This window comes from Pleurodeles waltl, chromosome 8, assembly GCF_031143425.1.
Source record: "Pleurodeles waltl isolate 20211129_DDA chromosome 8, aPleWal1.hap1.20221129, whole genome shotgun sequence".
Lineage (NCBI taxonomy): Eukaryota > Metazoa > Chordata > Amphibia > Caudata > Salamandridae > Pleurodeles > Pleurodeles waltl.
In genome coordinates this window covers 187863085-187881505 of record NC_090447.1, presented here as the reverse complement: position 1 = coordinate 187881505, position 18421 = coordinate 187863085, and the positions used below count along the sequence as shown (strand labels likewise).

The 18421-nt window shown below is 42.8% G+C and overlaps 1 protein-coding gene across 1 annotated transcript in view; it reads left to right on the top strand.

Annotated features, from left to right (window-relative positions):
• The window catches only part of SOD1 (superoxide dismutase 1), a 32561-nt gene extending 21163 nt beyond the window's left edge, over positions 1-11398 (top strand). The window contains exons 4-5 of the mRNA XM_069204044.1: positions 4945-5062; positions 11034-11398. Of these exons, the coding sequence (XP_069060145.1) occupies positions 4945-5062; positions 11034-11144 (229 nt within the window). The 3' untranslated portion in view covers positions 11145-11398. The remainder of the gene's footprint in view (positions 1-4944; positions 5063-11033) is intronic.
• The last annotated feature ends 7023 nt before the right edge of the window (positions 11399-18421 follow it).

Here is an 18421-nt window from a genome sequence, read left to right as displayed (position 1 = left end):
TATTTGCCCACCCTTTATTGCCATTTGCTTCTTCCTGCCCACCCACTGTGTTGCCGCTGTTGCCTTTTCCCCCACCCACCTTCGTGCTGTTGCTGCTTCCTCTGCTGCCTGCTTACCCTTCGTTGAAATTGTTGCTTTTCCCCTTTTTATTTTTTTATTTTTAATAAAGCACTTTGGTGCTATTGTCTTTACCAGTAGATCTCATATGTGAGAACAATTGTCTTTGCTAGTGTTTTTTTGTTTTTTTTAAAAGGTCAGCCATGCAGTCACTCATCCCATCCTGAACACCAAGAGCTGGTCGACCATGATGTAATGTTAAATTGTATTGTTTTTACTTGGAGGCACCTTCTCATAGCAGAAACTGCTAGCCAATGGAGCCGTCCTATTCTACAATAATGGAGTCAGATGATGACAAAACTGTTGCTGTTTTGATATGTGCAGAAATCAATAAAGTTTGACCAAAAAAAAAAAGGCAAACCTTTCTCACACAAACTTGGAAATCCCCTGTGACCTCTAACCATATCATGACAGTGGTCCAAAGCCTGGAACACTTATTTGATGGGAAAGTTGGGGGAATGGGGGAGACTGGTGCTGCTGCTACTGCTCGAACAGCCAGGTCTTGAGAAGTTTCCTGGAGGTATGGAGGTCTTTGTTCTGGCACAGGTGGGTGGGATGAGTTCCCCGTTTTGGCAGCGAGGTGCGATGATCTACCGCCAGTTGTAGTTCTGCAGATGCATGGAACAGTTGCAAGATCGGCAGAGCGGAGATGCCGGATCGGGGTGTAGGAGAGCCGTCTGTTGAGGTATTCTGGTCCGGTGTTGTGCAGTGCTTTGTGAGCAAGGGAGAGGAGTTTGAAGGTGATTCTCTAGTTGACTAGGAGCCAGTGCAGGTTTCTCAGGTGGTCAATGATGTGGCAGTGGTGGGGGATGTCCAGCATGAAGCATGTGGAGGTGTTCTGGATGCGTTGTAGCCTCTTCTGGAGTTTGCCTGTGGTTCCTGTGTAGAGGGCATTCCCGTAGTCCAGTTTGCTGCTTTCGAGGTCTTGGGTGACTGTTCTTCTGGTTTCAATGGGTATCCATTTGTAGATCTTTCGGAGCATGCGGAGGGTGTTGAAGCAGGAGGAGGAGATGGCGTTGACTTGCTAAGTCATGGATAATGAGGTGTCCAAGATTAATCCTAGGTTGCGTGTGTGGTCGGTGGGAGTCGGAGCGGCTCCGAGAGTGGCAGGCCACCTGGAGTCATCCCATGCAGAGGGGGTGGAGCAGCAGATGAGGACTTCCGTCTTGTCGGAATTGAGTTTGAGGCAGTGGCCTTCATTCCTTCGTGGAGGTTGGTCTTGGCGGAGTCCTTGGTGAGGGAGAGGATTGCATATGCGATGATGTTGAGGTTGTGGGATTGGGTGATGTTAGCGAGCAGGGCCATGTAGTCGTTGAAGAGAGTCTGGCTGAGGGACGAACGTGGGGTAAGCCGCAGATGATTTTGGTGGCCTCCGAGCAGAATGGGGGGGGAGGCGGACTCTATGGGCTCTGCCGGTGAGATAGGAGGTGACCCAGTCCAGGGCTCTGTTGCGGATTCCTGCATTGCTGAGGCTTGAGCGTAGGGTGTGGTGGCAGACTGTGTCGAACGCGGCCGAACAGGAAATATCCTGTGATACTAATAGTTATATGAGTGGAAAGGACACCGATGGATTGATGAGTCAGACCATACATGGGAACACCACAGAGGAGCTACAAGACTTGGGGATATGTGTTATAGCCACACTTCTGTTATTTCTGGATGGAAGCATTGGTGTCCAGTCTCCAAATATGGTTTCCACCTGAGGAAATTACCTTGGTCTAAGCAGCAAATGGATCTACATACAAAGGGCCACAGTTAAAGTGAAAGTGCCAGTCTCTTTGTTAGCGGAAGCATCTCTGTCTCTAGCCTATTGCTGTTTTGTTGATTCCCCAAAGAGAGATTGTGCTTGGACTGATGTGACTCAGGAGTGAGAACTTCTAAAAGCTTTTTCAGAGGCTGACTAGATATTTTGAACCTGTGGTCCCATGAAACAAACTGAAGTTATTTCTTAGCCTGAGAAGGATCAAACAAGTAATTTTAACCTCTCTGACCAAAAAGCAACTTCCGACCCATCTCCCTGCTTTCCTAACTAGCCAAAGTGATTGACAATGAGCAACTCGCAACCCACCTCGAACTTCACCATCTTCTAGACAAGACTCAATCAAGATTCTTAAAGAACCACATCACTGAAACGGCACAAATTATGGCCACTGACTACACTCGAATTATCCAGGGCTGAGGAAAAACGCCAGCTCTCATTTCACTCGACCTCTTTGCAGCCTTCAAGACTGTCTCCCATTAAGCACCATCAGAAGAAGACTACACAAGATTGGCATACAAGGATCTGCACTCGAATAGATCTGTTCCTTCCTCACAGGCAGAATCTAAAGAGTCAGGCTGCCATCTTTTACACCAGAGACCAAGAAACTGATATGCGGAATCCTACAGGGATCGTCCCTCAGCCCCACCCTTTTCAGCATTTACATTAAACTACTCACCAACATCCTCTGATCACAAGACATCACTGTCATTTCCTATGCCAGTGACACCCAACTTCTCCTCTCCCGGAAGTGCAGGACCACCAGAACCAACTTCACCAACTGTATAACGATGATAGCAGACTGGAAGGGAACCAACTGCCTGAAGTTGCATTCTAACCGAAGTCTTCAGCAAAAAGACCTTCCCATAGAACTCCACCTGGTGTCCGTGTGAGCTAGTACCAACACCCACACAACACGCAAGAAACCTGGGGATCATTCTATATGACAGGCTCAAGTCAATGTAGTGTGCACCCCCTGCTTCCACATCCTATGCATGCTGCGACAAATCTTTGAATGGTTGCCTCAGAACACCAGACAGACTTTCATGCAAGCACATATCGCCAGCAGGCTGGACTGTGGCAACACTCTTTTTACACTGGAATCTCCTAACATCTCCCTGCATAGACTCCAGAACACTGCTGCAAGACTCGTACTTGACCTCTAACACCGCACTGCACCTCAGGAAGCTTAACTGGCTCCCCATTCACAAGCACAGCCAATTCAAAGTTCTCACACACACATAAAAAGCCCTCCACACCACAAAAACCAGAATACCTGTACAGCCGCATATACTTTCGCCAACCCACCAGACCCGCACACACTGCCTGCATCCAGAAAAGCAAAACTGGAGGTCGCTTATTCTCCTACATCGCACCTAAGACATGGCATGACCTCCCTCACCACATCGGTGTCCTTTTCACTTCTTGCGTTCAGCTAGAAGCTGATGTCCTGGATACCGTCTCTGGTGATCAGTGTGTTAACAAGTCAACATAACATCAAAATCGGTTTTACTAAACTGTTGTTCAGTAATGAAATGACCAGGTATTATACACCTAATTTGTGACGTGGACTTATCATCCCACCACAGGACACCTGCTGAGAAATGACTCCAGTTCATTCTCACTCTGTCACACTCACCATATCCCCACCTTCCTTGCTAGCTTGAGGGTGACTATCACTAAATCGTAATTAGTGCCAGATGTTTTACCATCTGTGTTCTGTCTGGCTTCCAGATTAGTCAAATTTGGATGGAATCCAGATTTATTCAACCCTTCTGTAACCATGTACTTGTGAGTGAATTTGCTTTCTTCCCTGGAAGTTTAGTTGATTGGTACTATGAAAGCCAAGCATTTTATTCTGTGCGGGAGCGAACTGATTTATCCCAATTCCTAAAATAAATCCCAGATACTGAAGGATGCACTCACAAATGATTGATCTTTGGAGTCACTCGGTTTTGATTCTTGAACAGCATACCACCAGGGTGTACAATTATCAGGACTCCCTGAACATCTTGTACTTTAACTATTGGCACCAGCTTAAGTAGGTGCCACCATTCATGCCACATATGACCCGTTACCACAGCCCACTTTCATGGTATAGTTTTAATGAGAACTAAAATGTGTTTGCCATGAAGAGTATGTAAGTGGTGGGGTGCCCCACCCTCCCCCCCCCCCTTTTTTTTTTTTTTTTTTTTTTTTTTTTTCTCTTCTCTCTCCAGTGTCGTACCTCAATGTTTTCATATGTAGAAATAGTTTTCATAATTTTCGGAATATTTCTTTCCAAATCTGTGATCAAAAGTGATGTTTATTGATAGTGTTGCACAATGTGAGGACAATTATGTTACACAACCTACTGAGTTTGGAGAATGTACAAGGGTAGAACAGCATTAGCAAAGCAAATGTGTCTAGCGTGGTTGGGTGGTGCAATTATTCCATGAATGTGAAATTAACTATAAAACGATTTGTACCCACTTCACCTACGAATAGCATGATGTTAGTGGTAGTGCAACCACTCTGCTACACACCGTGCCTCCTTACTTATGACCACAAACTGCTAAAGTGGGCCATAGGCAGATGCTATATAGCTATTGTTACAGCTCCATGTTGTATTTTTATGACTGACATAAACTACGTTTAACACTGCCAGAGATGGGCCCAAAAGAAGCTCTAAACAGAATCTGAATATGATGTGAGTAGCAGCTACAAAGAACAGAAAACATGTCTTGTATATTTTGTGGATCCTTAGACTTAACAGCTGCAGAGTGGAACAGTATACACTTTCTGTTAAATTGGGGTCTGCCTCATCCATGAAAAATTGTACATGTTCTCTCATAATTATCTTTTAGTCGCCAGTAGTGTCTACGCACCTAGTTGTTTTCTCATGGAATAAATAACCACCCAAATATTAACTCAGAAGCGCAAGTTAGGGATAGCGAGTCCCACATCTCTGCAAGAAGAGGAAAAATAACGAAAGACTGCTTTTGCAACATCTGTCTTTAAAACTGTGCTGTTCTTCTACATGGAGTAGATGTTTTCACTAATTTATTGTAAATCGATTTTCTGAGCAGGCATGTTGGAGACCTTGGTAATGTTGAAGCGACTGGAGATGGGGTGGCAACTTTCAAATTTGATGACCATTTGATCTCTCTACGTGGGCCCCTTAGCATTGTTGGGCGCTCAATGGTGGTAAGTACTACTTTTGTTGTGTTAGATGTTCTCTATTTGACCAGGGTGCATGCACTTGAGAAAGGAGCTATATAAAAAAAAAAAAAAAAAAACTATAAAGAATGGCGAGCCCATGGCTAAGCTTATGCAGGCAAATGGATTTTGTATTTTGAGTAGATATGCCACCGAAACAGAATTAAAATAGAGTAGACTTTTCTGTAGAGGTCTGCAGGGAGATGTTTTCACCACCAGATGTGGTGGAAGTCTGGACATTTGTACTGTCGTGCGACGGTGGAGCCAGACATTATTGATTCGAAGTTACCAAAAGAAGGTAATGCAGTGAAACAGCATGTTTGCTTCTTGCACTTTGCTGCTCCCTGTGCGTGAGGATTCAAGTGTGAGCGCTGATCACACTCCAGTTTACTCTGCCAGTTCATGGAGATGGGTTCAGGAATATCGGAGCCAGTATTGTGTACACACTTGAGTGTTCACACGTGCTGGTGGTTCAAGGCTTTGGAGCAAAAGTTTGTGTGTTGCCTGCACTGTTAAGTTGAGCCTGAGCATGAAGCAGGCAGAGGCTATCGATCTTTGTAGCTTAATGAGCTTGCAGTGTCACTTGTGTGCAGTGGTATGCTCTTGTCCCTTAGCAAAGCAAAATGAAAACAAAACAAAACACTGCAGCATTCAGTTTGTTTTTCAAGTACAGTTCTGGGTAGGGTTTATTGAACATTTACCATCGGGGTGCTTTTTGAAGGTGAGTTGCCTCCGATTGTAACTTAAAATGTTATAATGTTGTGCTTGGTGTAGATCTTCTTGTGTACTTAAGTTTGTTGGGGGCCGTATACCTGTGGTGTAGCTTGGGGGAAAAGCTCAGTTACAACTGTCCCAAGAGGAACACCACAGGGAGAGCAAATAGAGACTTTCCAAGCTGTGGGCATTCTAACTTGGCCTGAAGCTGCAACGTGCTCATGGGGCTTTTTGTTTATCCAAAATGTGCTTTTGTAGAGTAACACGAGTCTCGAACTTTTGTGTACGGCTTTATCTCTCTTATTGCATTTTAACATTCTTCTTGACTGTTGCCTCCATAAGAGGGTAGAGACAAATGTTAGTTGACGAATGTAACATTCATAGTAGGTTTCTTGGTGGTTATTACCTTCTCTGGAGCGTAAATACAGAGTTATTCTGAGAACATGTAAAAAAAAAAGTGTTTTTTTTGGTCTGTCACGTTAGTAAACTGCAGAGTTCTTTTTATGTACTACATGTTCCAAGTGCTTTGATGTACAATATGGACAGGACAATGGGAGTTGGGCACGTTTACCTCATTTTTGTAGTACTTGCATCACACCACAAGGGTAACCCTAGTGGAAATGTTGGGATTGTAAAATGATTGACCTCTGTTTTTCCCGCTCTGACTCAAAATAACCCTAGACTAAAGAGCAACATCATTGTCAATGTGTCTATATTGTATACATTTAAACCTGGCCATTTTCTATCTGCTGTGCCTACACTTACCAAACATTGTATTAATGCTAGTCCTAGTGCGCACTTAAGTATCTTTTCGCCATACTAATTGCATGTGTACAAACTCTCGCTCGCTACTTTGACGTGTAATGTGGACAATACCAGATTCACGGCATTATTTGATTTTATTGTAAGACAGGAGGCTAGCATTATGCGTAAACCCTTTTAGTCACCACTTCCAAGCAGCAGCCTTTCAAAGCTTCATATTAGAACCAAGTATGGCAACATAAACAAAATAGAACTCAGTCCATAATGTCCCAACACTTCAGCCTACTCCCTTGTTTGCTGCTTCTGAGCACATAATATCTTATATGCACGTTCTTATGAAACTGGTATAGTTACATTTTAAAATGTTTGAGCTTACTTTTATTTATATGTAATACTATGTTTTAGTTGGAGATATATTGTCAGAACCTAATTTATGTGTTCTGCCATAGGCTTAGTCCTAAAAGTAAGTGTTTTTATCGGCAAAGTATTTTTGAAAGCTAAGTAAGATGGGCTTAGATGAAAATACAGCAGTAAATCTTATATTTTTACATAAATGTCAGAAAGCGACTTTCTGAAATGTATATATCTAGAGTTGGTGTTTTTATTGTATCATAACTGCATCTGACGGTTAGTCAGGAGCTTTGTTTCAAATTGGGCTTGTGCTGCTTTGTCCATGCGTAGTTTACATGGTCGGAGATCTAATTTGTTGACACTGGTAAGGTGACTGAGGTCGCATGGCCTCTTGGAGGGCACACGACCCCGGTTTAAGTAGGAGCGTCTTTTAAACTTAGACTGTCTGAGCTTTTACCTTCCGTAGCATCTCGCCCCATGCACAAGCAGTTTACTTGTTAACTCATTGTGGTTCTCTTGTTCTGAGTTGTGAATGCCACAGCAAACTTTTTTTCCGTGTTGGAAGACGGATAATTGTTTAAAAAAAAAACAAAGCAAACGGGAGATCTTCAGTTTTTAAAATGATCCACATTCTTTTTTTAATTCGGCCCTTTTTGAAGGCTAAATAGAATGTTGCTTGTGATTCTTTAAGACACTGTCGTGGGAGTGTAACGATCGCATTCTTGAAGGAGATAAGTGCATTTTTAATGCAAAAAGGTTGATAGGTACAATTATCAAATTTATATTCTGATTATACATTGACATTATCTCTGAGGAGCAGACTGTAAAAAATTTGCAGGAAGAAAGAATGAGATATTACAAGACAAGAATTGAAAGAGTGTAAAGGACAGTGTGTAATTTATTAAAATGAAAACAAATGAAGGATGATTATCAGTTTTGGACTTTGTCTGAAGAGGATGGTTCCTCTAATAAAGGACCAGGAAGTTTGTGGGATTCATTAAAGATACAGTGATGGTGCTACTAAGGGTATTGGAGGGAAAACTAAAGCTGACAGAGAGAAGTTGGTCAGTTAGGAATGAAACAGGAAGTATCATTGAGGGTAGTAGCTCGTGTAGTAGGTCTTTTGTCATCTTCAATACAGGCTGCATTCTCAAGTCCTTTGCATTACGGAGCTCTCCAGAGATTGAAGACTTCAGGGTTATCAAAGGATTTATAGTACGAAGACAAAGTGAGACTGTTTGAGGAAGCGAAGGAAGAGTTAAATTGGTGGTGTTGAAAACGTGGAAGCATGGAATGGTCGTGCAGTGTTTGGGACAGTTCCAGATTTTATTTTGAATTTGAGTGAAAGCACTTTAGGATGGGGTGCAATGTGCAAAAGTCAAGAGACCGAAGGGCAGTGGGAGTATGTCAGAGAAACAAAAGCATATAAATTATTTAGAGATGAAAGTAGGTTTGTTTGAACAGTTTCAAGGAGACTTTGAGGGGTCGGTCAGTCCTGAGGATGGACATCACTGCAGTATCATATAGAAACAATCTTAGAGGAAGCAGATCCAAGAAATCAACAGAGCTACCAAAGGAAATGTGGAGCTTTATCGGTAGCAGGCAATAAGTTTGACAGTGCATTATTTACCAGGGAAGTAGAATGTAATAGCAGATTTAAATTCACGGTTTATCAAGGATTACAGCAAATGGATGTTGAACAAGCAGTTTTTTGGGGAGATGGAGTTTGCCTTAGGTCCAATAGAAGTAGACCTCTTTGTATCCATATGACCCTTCCAGAGAAGAATTATTTCAGTTGGCGCCCAGATCCGAATGTATTAGCAGTAGATGCTTTTACTCCGAACTGGGCAGGATTGAAGGGGTAATGCATTCCCGCCTTTTGCAATGATTCAGAAGCTGTTCTTGCAGGTGAGGAGACAGAATTGTTAATTGGTACTAGTAACTCGTTTTACGAACACTCCGATTCTGTTTCCTTCGGTTTTAGAGATGGCAGTAGAAATTCTATTACTAATAGATTGTTGTCAGGGAATGTTGAAAGGTGTAGAGTAAGAGGGGGATCCTCCTGTGGAAGCAGGTGTGCTAAACCTACTAGCTTGGAGAGTATCAGGAGTTCAGAAATATTTGAAGGACTTTTGGGGGATGCTTCTGAGCTCCTCGATGAGTCTTGAGCTCCGGGACAAAGAAGAGTTACCTTGGGAGGGAGTTTGGAATTTTTGGGCACATTGGTGCATGTAACATAGTTTGAATCCAATGGAAGCGGATGAGGTTGATGTGGCCAATTTCTTAGCAGAATTGTATGAACAAGGTTTACCATATAGAACTTTGAATTACTACAGCTCAGCTATAGCAGCGGGACATTCTCTTTTGGAGGTTTCGTCTGTAGGCAGGAGTTCGTTAGTGTGTAAAGTGATGGAAGGTATTCATTTGAAAAGACTTCTCAGGTCGAGGTATGCTAAATTATGGGATGTAAATTTGGTTTTCAATTTGTTTGATTGTTGGCCAACAAATAGGTTTTTTGAGGGAGTTGTCATGAAAGTTGGCGACTTTATTGTGTTTAATATCATTTAGATGGATTTCAGATGTTCAAACTTTGGGTCTGGAAAGTAGATTCTTCCAACCGAAAGGAGTCTTGTTGGCAGTACGGAGGAGGACAAAAGCTATGTCAGAGTTTGTGTTTTATCCATATTTTGAGGAACTGACACAATTTTGTGTTAGTTGTATCAGGGAATAGAAGAGATGGAAGAGTGTAGAGCCAATGGTGTAACTCAGCTGTTGATTTCTTTTGTAAAGTCTTTTAAAGCGGTTTCAGTGGCAGCTATTGCACATTAGGTGAAGAATGTTATGAGAGAAGCTGGAGTGGATATGGAAAGATAGGAGGGGAGTGATGTCTTCACAATTTTTTTGGTTCAGGAGGAAGATAGGAAGAAATATTGAAAGCCACAGATTGGTCTAATGTGGGTGTAATTAAGAAGTTTGTTTATTTTAATTCAGTAGAGTATGTATTTAGTTCTGTATTAAACTTTCAACATGCATAATGCTAGCTTTGTGTCTTGCCATAAAATGCCGGTTCTCATAGTTTTAATGATTAGAGAATCGTGATTTTATTAATGACAAGGAGGCTACCATTATCCCTCCCTTCCCTGGGAGGGAGTAAAAAAAAAAAAAAAAAAAAATGAAATTAGGATGCTATGCAATTTAATAAACTTTATTTGTTAGCATTGTTTGCTCTGAAGTTTAGGTATTTAGGATTTCAGTAGAAATATTTCAGGAAATTATATAATAGTTTGTTTTCTTTAGAAAATTGATGTATCGTTTTGGAAGAAATTTGCAAGACATTGACCAGGATGATCAGAACAGCGTCAAAAGGGGAGAAAGTAGAAGTGTTGAGGACTTTTATGGGCTGAATGTTCTATTGTGTTTGTGTCATACTTGGTTCTAATAAGGTGCTTTGAAGGTTGCTGCTTGTAAGTGGGGAAATAAGAGTTTATGCATAATGCTAGCCTCTTTGGCTCTAATAAAAACACGATTATCTATTCATTTAAACTATGAGAATCAGAGTTCTCTTAGTGGTCTTAAACTTTTGAGCCACATGCACCAATTCCACCTAATTGTTTGAAGCATATTTGTAGGCGGACAAATGTATATGAGGCTGTTTTTTTTCCTACACTGTGTGATCTCTTATGTCCGACATGGGAGGCTGCATGATGGAATTGGACATGTCTTGTCAATGTAGAAAAGCCAAGCTTCCATCTTTCATACAGGCAATAGTTGCAACAAGATGGTGATCAGTGATAGCGGTGGGGCCCTTTGAATAATAGGTGACAATTAATTTATAAAGCATTGCTTCTTTAAAAGGTGTGGCAACCTAGAGCAGATGGAACACATTGTGCTTTATTTTTGCCTAGCGAAGAACACCAAAAGAGTTTTACATGTGCAGTAGTACCTAATTGACAGCGGAAGCAATTTACGTATTCCCATCTTTACCTAAACTAGCAGTGCTAGGACCTTTTTAAGGTCTTGTTTTATTGTCTTCTGTGGCAAATAACAGTTTGTTACATAAAGATTCTGTTGAAGCTCTATTATCTTTATACTGTAACTCTGTAATTCATGTTTGTTTAATTCTGTCTTGCAGGTTCACGAGAAAGCAGATGATTTGGGCAAGGGGGGAAATGATGAAAGCCTGGTTACTGGAAATGCTGGTGGACGTTTGGCTTGTGGTGTAATTGGGATAGCTCAATGTTGAATCCCATTGCTTTTTGCGTCACACAGTACTTCGTGTTACAGCATATAAATGGTGGTACCTCCAGCCAATAAACTACAGTTCAAAACTGAAAGCATTTACCATCCCTTGTTAGCCCTATCATGTCAAAGCTATAGATATCAGACGCACTTAATTTCTATGCTTCAGTTGTTTAAATTGTATTGTAGTATTCCTTATAAATTTCAGGGTTCCATTGAGATGAGTGTATTGGTGCTCAAATATATTCAGTTACACTACTTCTTTTGCCTCCTTTTGTACTTTTACTAAACTTTGGGAGATATGATGTGTGGATGAAATGTTTCTTGCCGACATTATCATTTTTGTATGCATGTTCAGAAGTTATCCTGCAGTTGAAGAGCATGTCAAAACTTTCATGTATATTAGAAATGTTGGGATGGGTGTACTTGTGTTTCTATCTTTCGTGTAACATTTATGCGAATACAAGTAGAAGAAAACACACTATGTTAAGAAAAAAAGGTTTACCAAGTGCAGGGCTCTCTGAATTAAAATCTTACAAGCAATCTTTTGCAAATACCTGCAGACCAGAAAGTAAGCATGGAGACTTTTGGATCATAAATCTCTGGGCCATACCTACAGCGGATAATGGCAAGTATCATCCCTTTTTCCTTCTGTAATTGTTGATGCTGTGATGTAATGAAATGCTACCACTAACTAGTGAAACCAACATAACTGAAACACTTGCACAGACAGAAGAATGGGGACATTAATGGAAATGAAAAAAGATCAGGTTAAGACATTGCTGCGTGGACCACTTATGACCGAATATTTGGGGGTCTACTCAGCACTTGCAGGTTTGATAGATAAATTTAAGTTGCAATGTCAGTATTTTTTTTTCACAAAACTAGAGTAAAAGCCTTTTTCTTAGGGACCCAGGAGCCCAGACCAGATCCTACACACACACATTTGAAGAAAATCTTTCTTCAGTCCTCCCCCAGCCTTGATTTCACCAAAAGTTATAGCCTTGGATGATGCTGTGACCAACTATATAGAAAACTGGCCACCAGGAGAATATAATACCACAACTTGACCAAATAGGGGAGAAATGGTTTGAAAACAGTACAGAAAGGAAAAAAGTTAGTTATGAAACAATCTGACAAGTGTGGAGCAATCGTTCAAACCAGAGACTCCTATCCTAAGACATGTATGACCCTTTTGGGGGATGACAGAAATTACTAAATATACATACAGACACTATAAAAGAAAGAAAGGCAGAGCTCAAAAAGCTAGTTGAAGAGGCTAACGCCCACAACTGGATAACTGATATGAGGCTACTTTCTGATTACTGAAAAACTTAGCACCACCTGTTTTTACATGTAACTTAAAATCCACAAACAAAAGAATCCCTCTGCAGGGTGCACCATTGTTTTTGGCGTCTGGTCCCTACTTGAACGACTGTCCGTGTTCGTGGACTTTTTTTTTTTTTTGTTACACACATTAATAACTAAGATGAGATCCTATGTTGGAGATACTAAACATTTACTGAATGTGATTTCAGATTCAGGCTTTTGATCCCAGTACATAATTAATGACCGGGTTGAATGCATAGGCTATCTACATGAGTACTCCTCGGGAAGAGAGATTCAGGGCATTCAGACTTACTGAAGGAGGAAGAATGGCAATTTAGAGCCCCTATCCAATGGGTTATGAGACTAGTCTGTTTGGCATTGAAGAAAAAAGTTTTGTTGTTTTAATTTGGGAGTGCTGTCTACCACAAAAAAAACAGGGCACATTGACACAATTTTAATAATAACAACCCTTATCTTAAATTCACACTCAGTATTTCACACTTGCTATGAACAATACAGAGGTGGCCTTTTTAGATGTGGCCGCCAGAGCAGAGAACCGAAAACTGAAGACAAAAATATTTAACTTCATTTTTTTAGAGTTCACATTCCAGTATCCTATGAGAGAACCTATGGGTAGGGCAGTTCCTATGCATGAAAATAAACTGCTCAGATGTCCAAGGGTACATAGTAGAGGCAGAAAAGTTGACAATGACACTCGCAGAAAAAAAAGAAAAAACTCTCCAAGACATCTGAAAGTGCTACTAAAAGAGCTAGGAAGGACCCTAGTGCTATCGTACAAGAGGATAGAACAAGAAAGGGCACAAACAGTTGACCTGTGTCAGAACATGCAACAGTGTTTGGAACAAAATAAAGACTATGAACAAACTCATGCGGATTCTGAATTGTAATAGCTAGAATTTTGAGAAACCTGTGTTTTCTTTCAGAAGAAAAACTGATGTGAAGGATAAAAAAAAATCTAGCTTTCGCGCTAAGAATATTTCAATTCTATTAAGGACACGGAGGCGAGGATTATGCTTCTCTTTCCATGCTTTATTTATACACAGCAGCCAATGAACATCATGGAAACACAAAAAACTACATGACCCAACATTAGTCATGACACGTGATGAACCATAGAGGAGGAAGCCTATAAAATGTTGAATCACACCAAGTCACTCCTCTTTCTTTGTCCAATTCAAACCCAAACTAAAATTCGCAACAAAAGTCTCAATCCAAAACTTATGAACGACATCCCGAAAGGCAGACGAACTGGCATCTCACTTGACTGGAAGAACGAAATCGCTTCTGATTTCCTTACTTCTCATCATTTCCTAGAATAAATGAAAAAATTCAGGCCATAATAACTGAATAACATAAGAAATACTTATATTACCAAACAAAAGAGTGGGAAAGCACTATCGTACAGTAATTTGCACATCATATCAACAGATATCATAACATTCCAACATTATGTATATACCGTGCGGTGGGATAATCCTCGCCTCCGTGTCCTTAATAGAATTGAAAAATTCTTAGCGCGAAAGCTATAATTTTTTTTTTATTCTATGTCAGGACCGGAGGCTCAGATTATGCTTGTTCAAAGCTGATTCACAACTACAGAGGCTATATCAACAATAGGTTTATAATAAAAAGTTTTAAACGTAGAAGGTGAAGACCAATCTGCTGGCTTTAAAATGTCCTCCAAACGAGAACCTAAAGCCAAAGACTTTGATGCCATCGCCCCTCTGGCCGAATGTGCACCAAACCTAGAAATATCAATACCTGCTTCACTCAGCAACCAACGCATCCACCTAGCGAGAGTGGCTGATGAAACAGGATGATATGGTTTAACCAGAGAAATGAGTAATTGACCCCCCCAAATCAGAACGAAACTCTTCTGTACTTACCTCGTAAGCTTTGAGACATTGAACCACACAAAGCTTGGGGTTGTCCACAAAACATGGATAAGTCACAGATTTTAAATTGCATTTAGTTCTACGGGAGATGGAAAAAACAACTCCATCAGGAGAAAAAACTCTCCCGCCAAATCTAGAGCCCTAACATCTGACACCCTCTTACATGAAATTAAACACAATAACATGGTAAGTTTAGCTGATAACTGTTTTCTAGACAAAAATCTATTAGCAGGCCAGGATTCTAAGAACCACATTAACATCCCAAAGGGACGAATAACGTGGTCGCGGGGGGTTAGCTAATCTGATACCCCTCATTAATTTACACACGAGGGGATTCACCAATGGGTTTACCTTCTACTGGTAAATGGCCTGCAGAAATAGCGGACCTGTAATTATTAATAGAACGGTACGCCAACCCTGACGCTGCTAAGGAGGAGAGGAAATTTAGGACCAGACAGCTACCTGCTGAAGAAGGATCTGCACTCCTAGAACTGCACCAAGTACTCCATCGCTTCCACCTGTAGTGTATCTCTTGTGAGTGCTGGCGGACCAGGAACCTGCAATGAAATCGGAAGACTCCTGCGAAAGTCCTGGGATGATCCATCTCTGCCTGAAAGACGCCATGCCATCAGGGACAACTTGCCTGCCAGAATCAACGGGTGAAACAAGCCCTGAGGGTCCTGGAGGAGATTCTCTCGGAAGGGAAGTAGGATTGGAAGATCGCAACTGAGTTCCATTGCTATCGGGAACCACGCTTGCGATCTCCAAAGGGGCGTCACTAACACTAATTCCGCTTGCTGACGTCTGATCTGGGCCAAAACCCTGGGAATCATCAGGAAAGGAGGAAATGCATAACTCAGCTCCTGCGACCAGTCCTGAAGAAACGCATCCGTCCTTGATGCCTCCGGATCTGGTCTCCAACTGGAAAAAAACGTTTCATCTGCCGATTGAGGCGAGATGCAAACAGATCTATCGAAAAAGGACCCCATTTCGCAGACAGTGTCCGGAAAACTCTGGGATGTAACCTCCAATCGCTGAAATCTCTCAGGTGACGAGAGTTCCAGTCTGCCACTAAGTTGCTGGTCCCCGGGAGGTACTCTGCCACCACAGAAATCCTGTGCTGAAGGCAAAAGTGCCAGAATTCCTTGGCTATTTCTGCTAGAATGCGGGAACGAGTTCCCCCCCCCAGCTTGTTGACATATCTCACTGCCGAGATATTGTCCATGCGAAGAAGAATGCAACAATTCGCTCTGATGGGAGAAAGACTCTTGATTGCGAATGCGCCTGCTAGGAGTTCCAAGCAATTTATGTGGAGATTCAACTCAGAGCTGGACCATCTGCCTCCCGTGGACACTGCACCACACCGGGCTCCCCAGCCCCAACGACTGGCGTCGGACTCTATCACTACATCCGGGAGAGAGCTGAATATGGTTCTGCCGTTCCAGGCTTCCATATGATCTAGCCACCAATGCATCTCTGCACGTGACTCCTCCGACAGAGGAACCTGATCTGCATAGCCGAGACCCTTCTGAAGATGAGAAATCTTCAAACGCTGAAGGGCTCGGTAATGCAAAGGACCTGGAAAAATCGCCTGAATCGAAGAAGATAGCAGGCCCACCATGCGAGCAATCGCTCTCAAGGAAACAGTCTGTCTGGATAATAGAGACTTCAATTCTCTCTTGATTGACCGGATCTTCCCTGAAGGAAGAATCAGAAGAGACTGCAAAGAGTCTATCTGAAAACCCAGAAAGTCTATCTGATGCGAGGGGATCAAGACAGATTTCTGGGCATTGATTATGAAACCCAGACTCTGAAGCAGAGACACCGACCAATTGAGGTGATCCAACAGAAGATCTCGATCTTGAGCCATGATTAGGATGTCGTCTAGGTAGACGATAAGCCTGACCCCTTGGGAGCGAAGAAATTCTACTACTGGCCGCATGACCTTCGTGAAACACCACGGGGCAGATGACAGGCCAAAAGGGAGGACCTTGTACTCGTAACATTCTGTTCCCCAAAAGAACTGAAGGAACCTCCGATGTGGAGGAAAAATAGGAATGGTCAAGTAAGCATCCTTTAGATCTAGGCGAACCAACCAGTCTTCCTCCTGGAGAACATCTCTTAGTAAATGGATCCCTTCCATTTTGAAATGACGATATAGCAAAAAACCTTTTAAATTTAGAACTAGGCGAGATCCGCCCCCTTTCTTTTCTACCAGAAAGAGTGGACTGACAAACCCTGAAGGGTAGCTTTGATAACAACACCCTTCTTGAGCAGGGCTGTAATCTCTGCGGAAATAAGATTGTGCTCTAGATGGGGGAAAAACACCCCTGCCTGGGAAGGCATGTTTGATGAGGAGTCTCGTAAAATTCTAGTTTGAACCCCTGAACGGTCTCTAGGACCCAGGCATCTGAAGAGATAAGATGCCAATTCTCTAGAAAACTCTGAGTTCTGCCCCCCCAATGTTACTTTTGAACTCAAAATCAAGCTCACCTGTGGCTCCCGAGTCCTGGGAGAAAGATTGTTGTCCTTTCGCTCTTCCTCTGCGGAATCTGCCTCAACCATACCTAGGTCTTGATGGGTAAAAGGTGGATGAGGAATCGTAGCCCTGGAAACCCCCTCTTCCATGTTGGAAGGAACCACGATAGGGGCTTTGCTGATTGAAACGGCCGAAGGCACGCCCTCTGTAGCGTCCGGCCCCTCGAAAAAGTGGACGCAGCACTCTCTGAATGGATCCTTGTGCCTTATCCAGACTGGCGTAGGTGGATACGAACTTAGCCAGTTCCTTCATGAAAGGAAAACCAAAAAGTAAGCTCTGAGCCATGGGCCCAGATTCTGATGCAGCTAAGTCTGCCAGTTTGGGGTCTAGTTTCATCAAGACCGATCTGCGCCGTTCAGACAAAATAGCGCAATTAGCATTGCCCAAGAAACATAGCGCCCTCTGAGCCCAACCAACTAGAATGTCCGGGTTAATGGGATCACCCGATTCCTTGGCTTGGAAGGCCAATTCAAGAATCTTAGTTAACGGACCAGACACGTCTAAAAGTTTGTCCTGACATCCACGCCAGGCGCGATCGATACCCTTTTTCGGATCCTTGGCTGATTTTTTGAGGAACGTAACAAGGGTAGGATCTAATTCTGGAGTCTCTGTGACTTTGGAGGGAAAGTCAGGTCTGGGGCACTCGGATCTTAGTCTAGATCGGATATCTTTATCAAACCCGTGCCTGATGTGGGCTTCTACATAGTCTGCCACCTCAGGGGGTGGCAACCACAGAGAGGATCTGGGGTGCACGATGTCTTCCGGCTCGAAAGTCAACACCTTCGGGGTAGGAGCCTCTTGGTGGTGGGCTTTCTTCTTGCGCTTACGTGGAGGGGCGTCCTCCTGCTCTGAAGAATGACCGGATGAAGCGGAAGAAGATGCTGGAGCATCCACAGCCTTCTTTAGCGATCCCGCATTGTAATCATGCTCTCTAGCCATATTCCTAAGAAGGGATGGGAAATCTGCAGCATGCGGATTAGGTGTTTGTTTTGCAGATTGTGTGTCTGCCGACAAAGAAGGGTCTGCCAGGGAGGGGGTGCCCGCGGGCGCTGACCAGGCTTGCTGGTCGACCAAACCCAAGAGATGGTGCTTAAAGGGTTGAATGGCCTGAACTAAGGCCTGATTGACTGAATGACGCATCCCCGCGTCTAAAGCATACACCAAATCCTGGTCAAAAGAGGCAGTATTATCATCAAAATAGTACAAGTCCTCCGGTTGGTCATCATAACCAGCCATACTGACAACAGTAAAAGGTTAGCTCCCGAGGAGCAGTATGATCAAACAAATAACAAATCAAGGCAATAAAAAAATTTGTAATTTTTTATTTTGATTTTTTAAACTTTTTTAGATGTGGAGGGAGTTGCCCTGATGGGACTTAGGCGGTCATTCCAACCCTGGCGGTCTGAGACCGCCAGGGTTGGGGACCGCGGGAGCACCGCCAACAGGCTGGCGGTGCTCCCATGGGCATTCTGACCGCGGCGGTACAGGCGCGGTCAG